The following is a 12,962-nucleotide window of genomic DNA, read 5'->3' as shown; positions in this document are numbered from 1 at the left end:
TGGACTTGGGCCACTCCCCTACCTGAGGCGGCCCCTGCCATGGGCAGATGAAGGAGGAAATGAGGCCACCACGCTGATTGGTGATCAGTTGCCATTTATTCCATTCACACTGCCTCTCATTCCCATCTCCTCCCATCTCTCATGCTCATCTCTCTGTGCTCCCTCTCTAGCCATGTCGCTTGTCTTTCCGCACGCCTGCTTCTGCATTCTTCCCCTACAATCTTCTCCCTCTGTTCCCCTTGTTAGTCTTTCTGCATCTTATCTTGCTGCCCTGGTCTCTCTCTCTCTCTCTCTCTCTCTCTCTCTCTCTCTCTCTCTCTCTCCTCTCATCTCTTTCTCCAACTTTCTGTACTGGAGGTAGTCACCACACCCTGTCCAGTAGCAAAATCAACATATCAAAAGCCCTTCTTCTGCTCAAGGGCAAAATACCACTTAGGGGTGTTTCTGCTTTCCTTGGTCGATAGCAGAGCGGGTAGGGTGTTTGCCTTGCATGCAGCTGACTGGGGTTTGATTCCTCCACCCCTCTTGGAGAGCCTGGCAAGCTACCAAGAGTATCTGCCTGCACGGCAAAGCCTGGCAAGCTACCTGTGGCATATTTGATATGCCAAACACAGTAACAAGTTTCACAATGAGACGTTACTGGTGCCTGCTCGAACAAATCTATGAGCAACGGGATGACAGTGATGCAGTGGATATTAGTTATTTTGTATGGACACAGTAAGAGATACATTGAGCTTGTAGGATGGCTCTCCTGGGGACATCTTGCCACAGACTCAGACTACAGTGCTCAGGCTGGATTAATCATTCCTAACCCTAGCAGGGTCCACATCTAGTTATTACTTTTTGGATCATGACAGAATTTGTCCATGACCATATTCTTAATTTATAGTTAAGTATTATGGCGCCTTGGCCAGGTCTATTTTGATGCCAGTGTAGTTCACTGCTTGCCCTGTTCCATCCAGTCCCTTTTCAGGACCCTGCATTTGGGGTGCTAGGAAGTAAGGGAAACTGAGGCTTAAGTCAAGAGAACAGATGCCCTGGAGGTAATATTATCTGGAATCAATTAACTCCCAAGTTTCAAAAGCTTAGCATTAACTGTCTTCCTATGTCTATACAAAAAGGACACTGCTCTGAACTAACTATGCAAAGGACTTAAGAAAAACAATATTTACAAGTTAACAGAGAACAAAGTAGGAGATTACAAATAAACAGAGGAATGGGAGCACTGTGGTGGGAGTAACCCAATAAACTTAAGCTCTCTGTGGCAACGTAGAAAGGACAAACCAATGTTACTCTACAATCCACTTCTACTTTGTCATCACTGAATTTTCACTCTAATCACTCTAAAATACTGTATGCAACTGTGCCTTTGCAATGATGCTTGGCTTTGTAAGATAGAACCTGTCTCTTATTAATAATCCGTGAAAAAGTAGATGCTCAATTAGTTAATTACCAAAGGAAGGAGTTCAGAGTAATCTAATTGTTTTAGATGAGTACTGAATTGTATTTTGTAAGTTGTTTATGGAAGGTTTATATCATTTTCAAGTTGTTATAAAAACTATTTTAAATGTCTGCATCAACTTCACAGAGTGCACCAATAGAGAATTTACTACTTTTGCTCGTTTTATTTTTATTATAATTTTTGTTTGTTTTTGGGCCATACTTGGCAGTGCTCTTTGGTGACTATATATGGCACTGGGATTGAGCCTGGGTCAGCCATGTGCAAGGCAAGTGCTCTACCTGCTATACTATTGTTCTGACTTCATTTTTATTATTATCTTAAAAGAGTCATATACCCAGCTGGTATTCTTGTACACAGAAGTGAAGTGAACACTTGTTCTCCACCTTACCAGCAAGTCCTCTGTATAGTGAGTGTCAGAGAGCTTTAATATTTTCTGGCCAAAACATAAAAGAGAGGGAGACATCGTACATTTAGTAACATTTATTTATGCATTCAGTATCAAGTACATAAGTGCAAATATCGAGTCCATAATTAAGTCCATTAGGAACTACAGCGTAAGTAATACAAATTGTAATAAAGTGAACATGCTGGTACTTTTTAATTACCATACATGTAAATCAGCCCATCAGTCCCACACAACAAAAGTACTGCGTGTTGGTTTGAGGTTTATTCATTTATTTAAGTTGTACAAAACTGATTACCATAAGGACAGTCAACTGTTTTCATTTTTATGTTGTGTGTGTGTCAGAAAAACACTAAAACATCAGTTTACAATTCTATATATTGTTATTAAAGATTAATCCAACCAGCAACCCAAGGACATGGAAGCGATTTTCACTATTGCGTCAGTGCACTCGGCAGGAAAGGCCTAGCCACAGGGAACATCAGAAGCTACAGGAGCATTGCAGAGAGGAGGAGAAGAACACTGAAGAAGGAAAGATAACTTGGGCTCTCACCATCATGCACTTTTTTTTAAGCAACACGAAATTAAAAACCACATCTAATACACTTTTATCTATACTTTAGTGCTTGACACAAGTGACTCAAATATCCTAAGAGTACAGAAACAGCCTAAAAACAGCTGTTTTAAAGGTTGTCGCTAAGATTATTGTACTGGGGTAGGGAAAGAAACAATCAATTTGCAGTAACATGTAAGAACAGCTGTTACCACGGCAGACATTCTTGTGTATGTCCAGTCCCCGGTGGGGTGTCTGTTCACTCAGCATGCCTTTTAGCTCCTGGGATCTTAGCCTGAATCCTGAAAAAACAATTTCAAAAGGCAGTCGTTCTCATTAAGACAAACACAGGTTGATCTCACTTACATGTGGTCTAGAAGAGCTGGGAATGCAGTGTTTGAAAGGGGGATGCCCACATCACCCCTGGCCCCAGAGTATTGGGAGGACAAGGGCAGAGAAGGAAAGAAGTCGAGAGAGGGAAGAAGATAGACAGGAAGCACTGGGGAGTAGGGGCCAAGATGAACAAGTACATCAGGTGGTATAAAGGAGTGGCCTAGCTAGATATCCAAATCACAGTCAACAACACTGAAAACAAGAGATCCAAACTTCAACAACCAAATTAAAAAATGTGCCCTCCAGTTCCACTGAGAAGTGAACAGTGGGGACTCAAAAATTGGAAAACATTTGGGGAGAGGGAAAATTGGCTTTCTGTTAACTGACTAATGTTCCAGTGGGGCTCCATTTTTTGGGGGATGTGTTATGTTGTATGTACACGTATATGGACCAGAGTGCAGAGTTTCTAAGGTTTGAAAAAGATGGTGAAAAGCTTGGTTTTTTTAATTTATCTCAATAAAAGCCCACTGGAAATCCAAAAAAAAGATAATGTGCCCTCAAGGTGGCCGACTGGTGATGGGGGGTTAGGGTGGGAGGGAATCTGGGAGAGGGAAGAAGACACTGGTGGTGGGATTGGTGCTGGAACATAGTATGTCCAAAACCCAACTATGAAAAACTTTATAGATCATGGTGCTTGAATAAAACTTCAAAACTAAAAAAATTTAAGAGCATTGATGAATTTTAGGCAGGGGAGTGATGTGATCTGATTTATGTACTTAAAAGAACTACTGGTGGTGGCGGTGGTGGCAGTGGGGAAGGGATGGGGTTATGGATTTCCAAGCAGCATCCTGGTGACCTGAAAGTTCAATACCTGGGCCACCAAGGCCACCCTGGAAAGTATTCAAGAGTTATAATTTCAGGTATTTAAAAATGTATAAGGTTTGAAGTGATGGTACAGCGGGTAGGGCGCTTGCCTTGCATGCAGCCAACTCAGATTTGATCCCTGGCATCCTATATGGGCCCTTGAGCCCTGCCGTCCTGCCAGAAGTCTTTGCAGAGCCAGGAATAAAGCCCAGAGCACCACCAGGTGTGGCCCCCAAATAAAAACAAACAAAACAAAAGCCCCAAAGATTGAAAGTATAATTTTAACTCATTTTTATTCCAATAAAACTTTATAATTAGTTTTACCTTCCTCAATAAGACCTCTTTTTTCCCCTCTAACTCATCTTGTTCTTAAACTGTGTAAACTTATTTTCTGAAATAAAAAATGGGAAGTCTGTGACTTCCCATCACATAATAAATGACTAAAATTCAGCTTATTATTTTATTAACCTAGTAGCACTGCGCTGTCGTCCTGTTGTTCATCGATTTTCTCTAGTGGGCACTAGTAACATCTCCATTGTGAGACTTATTGTTACTATTTTTGGCCTATCAAATACGCCATGGGTACCTTGCCAGGCTCTGCTGTGTGGGTGGGATACTCTCGGTAGCTTGCCGGGCTCTCCCAGAGGGATGGAGGAATCAAATCCGGGTCTGCCACATGCAAAGCGAACGCCCTACCTGCTGTGCTATCACTCCAGTCCATTGGACTGGAGCTATAAACCTAATAGCCCTTTTTAATCCACTCAAATTCCTGCCACAACATCTCTCCTTTTTATGAATTGCTCTAATTAACTTACTTTGCCACAACAGCATTTATGTGGGTCCTCACAAGTCCCAGGTATTGGTCAATCTGTGCCTGCAGAGACAAAGAATCATGAACACAACCAAAGATCACAAGATCAAATTTAATGTAAATATCTGACATCACATAGGACTTACCTGGTGCTTAACATACACTACAGGTAGAGTAAACATTGAGACCACAGCTGGAATGCAAAACAAATAAAGTATTAAAATTCTGAGAGTAAGAATACGTTCAAACTGAGACATTTTTATAATTACATAAAATGACAGCATTACTTATAATGTCAAACTTCTAAATAAAAGATGACAGAGTCAGCCATTACAAAAATATAGGGATTCTGTCCCCTTTCCAGATACTTCTGGAATGAGGGAGAATGGAGGACCCCCCACCCGCCCCCGCCCCAGCAGTTCTGGCTATAACTGCCTTTGTAAACAGATATACGTTAGGAGTGAAAACCAGCTATAGTTAAAGGAAACTAAATCACCTTAGCCAGGGAAACTAAGTGTTAGTGTATCAGATACTATATTGTTTATTAAACTGTGGTGGCCAGGGAAATGTTCTGCACCCAGGGATGTTTGGCATTTGTTCCTAGCCACCGGCCTAGGAAATTTGATGTTCACGGGGGATGTGAGAGAAGCCCAGACCCACTGGGCCGCTCTTACCCATGAGCAGCAGGGTCAGGCCATTGAAGAGTGCGCCAACATAAGTCAGGAGCCACATCAGGACTGCAAACTGGAGAATAAAATGATCACCTTTATTAGCATTTTTGTAAACCTAGAGAAGTATCTCATTTCCTCCGTTTTTCTGTTATATTGGAATGGGAGTCAAAATCCATCATGGTCCCCATGGGAAATGTAAGCCCATGTACAGGTCCTCACAGAATGATGGCTAACAGAGGATCAGCTTTTCCCTCTCTGAAAAGTTTAGAGGCTCAAAGGAATAAAAACCTAAAGCAGGGGTCACCAAACTATGGTCCATGGCCTCCTTTTCTAAGCACCCACAAGCTTAGATTAGTTTGAAGTCTTTAAACAGTCATAGAAATTGGGACATTGGTGGAGGGATCCTGGTATTCTGGTGGTGGGCATGGTGCAACAGCACCATAGCATCACTGTCATCCCATTGCTCATCGATTTGCTCGAGTGGGCACCAGCGATGTCTCCATTGTGAGACTTGTTACTGTTTTTAGCATATTGAATACACCACAGGTAGCTTGCAGGCTCTGCCGTTTGGGCAAGATACCCCCGGTAGCTTGCCGGGCTCTCCGAGAGGGGCGGAGGAATCAAACCCGGGTCGGTTGCGTGCAAGGCAAATGCCCTACCCACTGTACTATCACTCCAGCCCCACCATAGCATAAAAAAGGTAATATAGTTCTATAAAATGTAAACAAGAACACTATTTCATGACATGATAACATTATGTCATAACATGATAACATTATGATAGAGCATTTGCCTCGCATTTGGCCAACCTGGGTTCAATCCCCAGCATCCCACTCGGTCCTCTGAGCATTGCCTGGAGTAATTCCTGAGTGCAGAGTCAGGAGGAAGCCTGAGCATTGCCGGTGTGACCCAAATAGCAAAAACAAAAAGAAATTTGAAATTTAATGTCCACTATTCATAGTGTTTTATTGGCACTCGGTCATTCGTTTATGGATTGCTGTTGGTTGTTTTCTAAGTACAGTGACAAAATTGAATATGTACCAACAGAAACCACTGCCCCTAGAGTCTAAAACATTTGTTGCCCTTTGGAGACAAATCTTGCCACTTCTGTTCTAGTCTACCGATTTTACATTTGAACAAATAGAAATGCTATTTCTTAAAATGTCCCAGGGCAAAAAATTGCAACTTTCCTGGCATCTTTCTTTAGTCATTACTTGGTACAATGCTGCTATTCCAGAAAAGCAGGAGGCTTTTCTTCAGGATCAAGACCCCTTTCTCTTCTGCTTTTCCTTGAACTGTTACAGGGCTGATGCCGGATCAAAGACCCTAATCTTTGATACCTAAAAGTGCTGAGGGTAGCACAGGAGACTCCTACCAACTGACCTTTGCCCACTCAAATTTAGCTTTGCTTTACCATGGAAGCCACAAGGTGGTCAGAGAAGCTTCTCCACAGAAACGGAGTTCCATGAGTGCACAGGGAATAACACCCAGATGCCAGGTCCCCAACCCAACACATAGCCTGCACTGTGTATGGACATGCGAATTGCTTACTAGTAACAGAATCCTGAGTTTCTTTCAGTGAAAAAAGTCCCTTATATTTTTCACATTTTTCAAGCTGGGATTTTATTTAAAAACTAAGTTTAGGTAAGTGACCAAGGAATTGAAGTTGTGAGGAGAAACTACCACAGTGTACTGTAGAATAGACAGAACGAGAGGCCACAGAGGCCACACGTATGAGCTGGGCTTGTTCTCAGCTCTGTCGGTGACTCACTGGTGTCTTAACCTCTCTGAGTCACACTTCTGGCATCTGTACAGTGAGGGGACTAGGCTCGGCAGCTAGAGGCTTTCTACCTCTAGAATATAATTAATACTTGCTTTTTAATTCTCCAATATGTGGTGGCTTGTAATATTATACTGCTAGGGAAAACAAAACTCAACCCTGTAAGGTGAAAGGCTGAAGTAGCCATACCTTCAAGGAATCCACCAGGTCCTGGACCAGGAAGAGCCGCCTTAGTTCCTTCAGCGTGTTGTTCACATAGAACTGCAGGCAGTCCGTGTATTTCTGAATCTGCTCCTGGGAAAGGGTGATCTCCAGCTCCAGGTAGGTCCTGCCAAAAAAAAAAATCACCCCCACAGGAGCTCCATCAAAGAGGTGTGTGTGTGTGTGTGTGTGTGTGTGTGTGTTTGACCACAGCTGTCCCCAAAAGCTATTATACAGTGAACTGGTAATTCAGAGGAATTGTCTTTGAGCACAGAAGACTGATTCCCTAGCTGATTCATGGGCTGATTCTCCATCACCCCTGGCTTACCAGGTAATTGTGGAATCTTCATTTCCTCTTTGCTGCTACAAGTATTATTTTTTTAATAAATAAAGTAAAATTTAAAATAAATTTTAAGCAGCCAATTGGTTCTTTGTTTCTTGGGGTTTTTTTCATCACCCAAAACTCTAAAATTTCATGTTTAAATTCTGGAACCTATATTCAGGTTTTATCAAGAAAGTCCTAGAACTCAAGTGATCTGAGCATATTAAAGTGCTCACAGGGTGTATTACAGGAAGTGACAGTTCCAGTAGCTGCACTTTTTATTTATTTGAATGATTAAATGGGGCTCCTGGATGGATAAACCAGGCTGGTTCATGTTTATGAGTTCACCCATCTTTGATGTGGGCATCCTCCCAGGAACCGGACCAGCCTTCCATCCTCTCTTTCCCTCTGCTCTGTTTCACAGTGTGCCATGTTGTCTACACAGAATGGTCCTAACACTTCTTATCCATCTCTGTGACTTGAGATTAAATGGATAAAGCAGTGTTTGGCTTGAGTTTTAGGGAGTTAGTAATGAAATTTTAAGGTATTTCTCTTCTTTATGAAAAAAAGAAAAAGTGATCATTTATTTTGATTTGTATGTATGCAGAGTCAGTTATTCTCTTTACTGATAAAGAGAATAACTGAGTTCAGCCTCCAAAGTTTTAATTTATCTCCTTAAGGCCAGGTGGGGGTTCGGAGGGAAGGATGATACGGGCTGAATATAGACTAGAGACTGAACACAGTGGCCACTCAACACCTCTATTGCGAACCACAACATCTAATTTGAGAGAGAGAACAAAAGGAAATGCCCTGCCACAGTGGCAGGGTGGGGTGGGGGGAGATGGGATTGGGGAAGGTAAGAGGGATGCTGGGTTTACCGGTGGTGGAGAATGGGCACTGGTGAAGGGATGGGTCCTCAAACTTTGTATGGGGGAAACATGAGCACAAAAATGTATAAATCTGTAACTGTACCCTCATGGTGATTCACTAATTAAAAATAAATTTAAAAAATAAATAAATAAATAAATTTATCTCCTTAAAGAAGATGAAGCAGTTGAACTAACTGTGGTTAGAGACCTGGTCCTATAACTGGATGAAAGTAGAAAAAAGAAAAATGAGATAGACCTTATGAAATAATCTCCCAGTTTTGCAGGCCAAAATGTGCAAGAATCCAGCCCTGCCTGGATGTCTGAGGGCAGGAGGGGGCGCAATTAGCCCATTAAGGGCCACTCTCTTCCTCTGCTCTTCCCACCTTTGAGGTGGAGCTTGTGCAGCCAAGTCAAGTTCAGAAGATGCATGAACTCCATAGTAGATGATCAAATGAGGTGGGAACCAGATGCTGGAAGTGAGGTCTGGTAAGCAGCCTTTTCCCTTTACCTGCAAGCCCCCATTGATGCATGCAATTTCCCTCCCTCCTTGATATCCTGGCATCCCAAGGCCTTGATGCTGCTGACTGGTGAGGGGGAGCCAGGAGATGTCATAAGCCACAATGCAGTTCTTTCTACCTGTGGCTCCCAGGACTATGAGCCCTCCACCTTTTGGGTAGTGATAAGACCAGAGCAGCAGAAAGCCTACATGTGGGACCAGTACTGGGCTACATGGTGGGCTGTGTGTGTGCATGGGGCAGGAAGAAACAGGACACTGACCCCTGAAAGTTGCTGTGATTCATTCAATCCTTTGATTCATGGGCTAGAATCAAAGGATAAACTGGGGTGGAGTTGGAAGCCAGGAAGCCGCAGCATTAATGCCTCCTTCTGCCATATTTCCTACGTCCTCGTAGAATATTCCCTCTAAGAATAAATAGCCTGCTCTTCCCTGTCCATTCTATCCTGAAGGCCCAGTACAGAATGCATTGTAAGACTGTTATGAACTTGTATCCCTCAAAGGTTGATTCTCTGCTATTAAACTTCCAAGGAGAGAGCATGGGAATAAAAAGCCAAACTCCACCATCTTGACTGTTTTACTTACACCTCGCGTGACCATGTGCAAGTCACTTTACTTCTTGAAAACCTTAGTTTTTTTTCTTCCCTAAATAGCATAATGACAGCATAATGTTCTGTTTTCTTCACACAGTTGGGAGGATTAACCACTGAAACGCTCTGTAAGTCATAAAACATGGACCACGTGGAAAGAACTGTCATCAATGTTAGTAACCATTGAGTATACAATAGTTAAGTATAATTTAGGCTATAGAAATGACATGAATGTAGAGCAAATGTGCATGCTTCATCTCTCGTTAGTAGTCACTGAAATGTGAAAACCCCAATAAGACGATGTGAGAACAGGGATAAATGATTTAGTCTTCAAAGCTCTCCAGAAAAGCTTCAGGTTTTAAGAGATGAGTATCTAGAGGCCTGTGAGGTCTCAGAGGAGCCTTATTCAAAGTGGCACTGGGAGCTGAAATTAGGGAGAGGCAAAGAGCCCTGTGAGAGCTCGGGCCAGGGCTGGCCAGGCTGGGCACTTACTTGAACGGGTGGCCTTCATCGGTTTTCTGCACAGCTTGTAAAACAGACTTGTAGATGCGGAAGCTGATGGTGGCGGAGAGCGCTGCCAGCGCCAGGTAGGCCACAACACTCACAACGCTGAACTGGGTGAGCGAGAAGAGCAGCAGCAGGCAGCTCCCAAACACTATCCCAGTCTGCTTGATGTCCCGCCAGTAGAGCAAGTCAATAGCTGTAGGGAGACACATGAAGCACACACACCTTTTAACGCTGACAGTGCAGTAGGAGTGTAGGGGAGACCCCGTGGCCCATCCTGTAAAAGCCTTGGTTTGGGAGGCTTCTCACCTGGCCTGTGTGTCCCTTAAAAAATAATACCAGGTTAGTAGACATAGAGCTATGCCCAGGGCATGTACTGTCATTTCATTTTGCATGGGAAGAACCTTTGCTGTCCCTGAGGACAGTTCATAAATTCACAGATAAGGAATAGGTGATTGACTGTCCAGTCGTCAAAAATCTTGAGTATATTTTGCTAGACTATCATATCAGGGCAGCGTATCAGTCCACTCTGAAATGATAGTGGACGTTTTAGAGAATGCTGAGAACAGTCCATTCTCTTCTCCTGATGGCAGGACTACACGTGCCCTTCCTGGCCTGCTGACGATGGGGTCCATAGAGGCAAATATCCATCATACCAACAAATGGTCCTGCAGGGGAGAAGGTGCGACAATGAAGAGAATAGAGTTTCTGGAGAGACTGTAGAAGCATGGCACTGGTCTGGGAGACCCAGGCCATGCCCAAGGCTTGTGAACGGATGTGCTGTGTGTCCCAAATAAGCAAAACCAAAGGGTTAGGGGCTGTTTCAAGAAATTCTGAGGCTGACATTGGAATGAAATGATTTTGTATATAATTTGTTCACTTATGTTCAGCGCCTAAAAATCTAGAATACAAGCTTTAAATTTCATATCACATCAGCAATTCAATTACCCTTTCGATTTTGAAGCTAAATTAAAAGAATAAAGCAGTTTGTGATACAAAATGGGAGTATTTTGGATATTTTAGCCAGCAGATTATTAAAAAAGCATAGAAGACTTGCTGCAGAATATATAAAAATGTATATTCCAGTTAGGCAAATTAAAAAGTTTATTATATAACTGATATATAATACCATCTAAGTTTAAAATATACAATGTATTCATTTTTGTTATTTTGGTAGGCCAGTGGGGTTCACACCGGCAGTATGCTCTTTGCTCAGGGATCACTCTTGGTGATGCTCAGGGGACCATTATTTGGTGCCAGGGATCAAACACAGAACAGCCATATGCAAGGCAAACACATTTCCCCTGCATTTTATCTCTGGTTCCACAAAGTGTTAATTTGATATAATTATAATATTGCCATCTGAGTATTAGCTAATATTTTTATTAAGTCAGATAATCAATATTTTGTTTTGGTGTGATGAAATGTCTACTAGTTTAGATATATGGAATCTAATCTAGCAACACTGAAGAATACACACCAATTATTATGATGTGCACTGGATCTGAAAAGTACTATTTTTTAGCTGTAAGTTTACACTCTTTGACCAATAGCTCGTTAACTTATTCCCCTTTAGCCCAAATATGTCTGCCATGTGTATCTTTGGGTTTCATAAGAGAATGATTCTACTTCTATAAGAAGAGAATGATTCTACTTCTATTTCTAAATATAAATAAATAAATAAAAAGCAAGTCCAGATTTTTATGATTGTGTATGTTATATGACACGGTATTTGTCCTAGCCTGACTTATATTACTTAGCACAATGCTCATTCACACAAAAACACACCATAAGGGTTTTTTATAGAATGTTATGTCAACTTTTCATAAAGAAAGAAAGAATAAGACACAAAATTCTTTCTCAACCCAATGAAAGTGGCAGTAGCTTATGCTTTTCCTGTGCAGTATACCTGTAAGCATCTAGTTTATAAAAGTAAATGCCAGTCATTTGCCCCCTGGAAAATGAAGGTGACCAATGAGAGGCTGAAGAGACCAGAGTCAGCTACTAAAGAGCAAAGCAGGACTCTAGTGACCTGAGGAATGTCCCACACAGACTTACCTCAGGTTGGCTGGGGAGTAAATTTAAGATAAAGGGATTTTTTAAAAAAACAACCTAAGGATCCTCAGCAATCTGAGGATGGAGAAAAAAAATTATTTTTGTGTAAATCTGCCATCCATCAAAGTCGCTTTCATTTCCCAGGCTAAATCACCAATTATATCACCTCTACATATTTTTTTATGAAAATTTTATTCATTGGCACTGATTCTTTTTATTTTCAAAGTATTTATCATTTTCTGCAATGCAAAGATCCCAGAAAGGTGTAATGTGGACTGGATAGGTAGTAGAGAAGGGAGGCATTTGTCATACATGTGGTTTGATTCCCCAGCACCCCATATGGTTCCCCCAAGCCCTACCAGGAGTGATCCCTGAGCACTGAGCTAGGAGTAAGCCCTGAGTATACTTCTAGGTGTGTTCCCCACTGCCACTACAAAACAGAACAAAACAAAACCTAAAAACAACCAGAGAAAGATGCTGCATTATAATGATAATGCAGGTAGGGATAATGCTTGCCATTTAAAACACAGTACAAACAAGCACAACAAATGGTTTTTCTTTAATAATAGTTTGTTGAGAGCTCCAAAATTACAACAGTTTTCAGCAGAGACGAGGCACTTTTGAAAGCCAGGACGCCTAAGAATCCAGGGAGCAGAAGAGGAAGGAACCTTGAAGCCTGGTCCTCTGAAGTTGAATATGGAGACCATAAATTGACGTGAGCTTAAATGATAAGTGCTCCCTGGGCACCTGGAACCTCCTCAGAAGTATTATTTCCTGAGGGGGAGGGGAATAGGGAATGAAAAGGAGAGTAAAGCATCACTGTTATCTGAAGCATCACTGTTATCTGAAGTGTTATCTTTTATATGTGCAATTGTGCAAGTCCCAGGTTCTATGTGAGGTGGCAGGAATATAAAAATAAGTGGACTGTTTAAAAATTAAAATGAAAAGAAACCCATTCTAAGTTGTACTTTTCTGTTTTATGAGACCCAAAGATACACATGGCAGACATATCTGGGAATGAAGAGACAAT

At 41.9% G+C, this 12,962-nt stretch overlaps 1 protein-coding gene across 3 annotated transcripts in view; it reads right to left on the bottom strand.

Moving 5' to 3' along the window:
* Window positions 1-1,927: 1,927 nt before the first annotated feature.
* RTN1 (reticulon 1) overlaps window positions 1,928-12,962 on the bottom strand; it is a 243,925-nt gene continuing 232,890 nt past the window's right edge. For all 3 annotated transcript variants that reach the window (XM_055130075.1, XM_055130074.1, XM_004612387.2), the window contains 6 exons: window positions 9,866-10,073; window positions 7,067-7,205; window positions 5,101-5,170; window positions 4,573-4,619; window positions 4,431-4,489; window positions 1,928-2,720 (listed from right to left, as the gene is read on the bottom strand). In XM_055130075.1, the coding sequence (XP_054986050.1) occupies window positions 2,678-2,720; window positions 4,431-4,489; window positions 4,573-4,619; window positions 5,101-5,170; window positions 7,067-7,205; window positions 9,866-10,073 (566 nt within the window). In that variant the 3' untranslated portion in view covers window positions 1,928-2,677. The remainder of the gene's footprint in view (window positions 2,721-4,430; window positions 4,490-4,572; window positions 4,620-5,100; window positions 5,171-7,066; window positions 7,206-9,865; window positions 10,074-12,962) is intronic.

This window comes from Sorex araneus, chromosome 3, assembly GCF_027595985.1.
Source record: "Sorex araneus isolate mSorAra2 chromosome 3, mSorAra2.pri, whole genome shotgun sequence".
NCBI lineage: Eukaryota > Metazoa > Chordata > Mammalia > Eulipotyphla > Soricidae > Sorex > Sorex araneus.
This window is presented reverse-complemented; position numbering and strand designations above follow the sequence as displayed.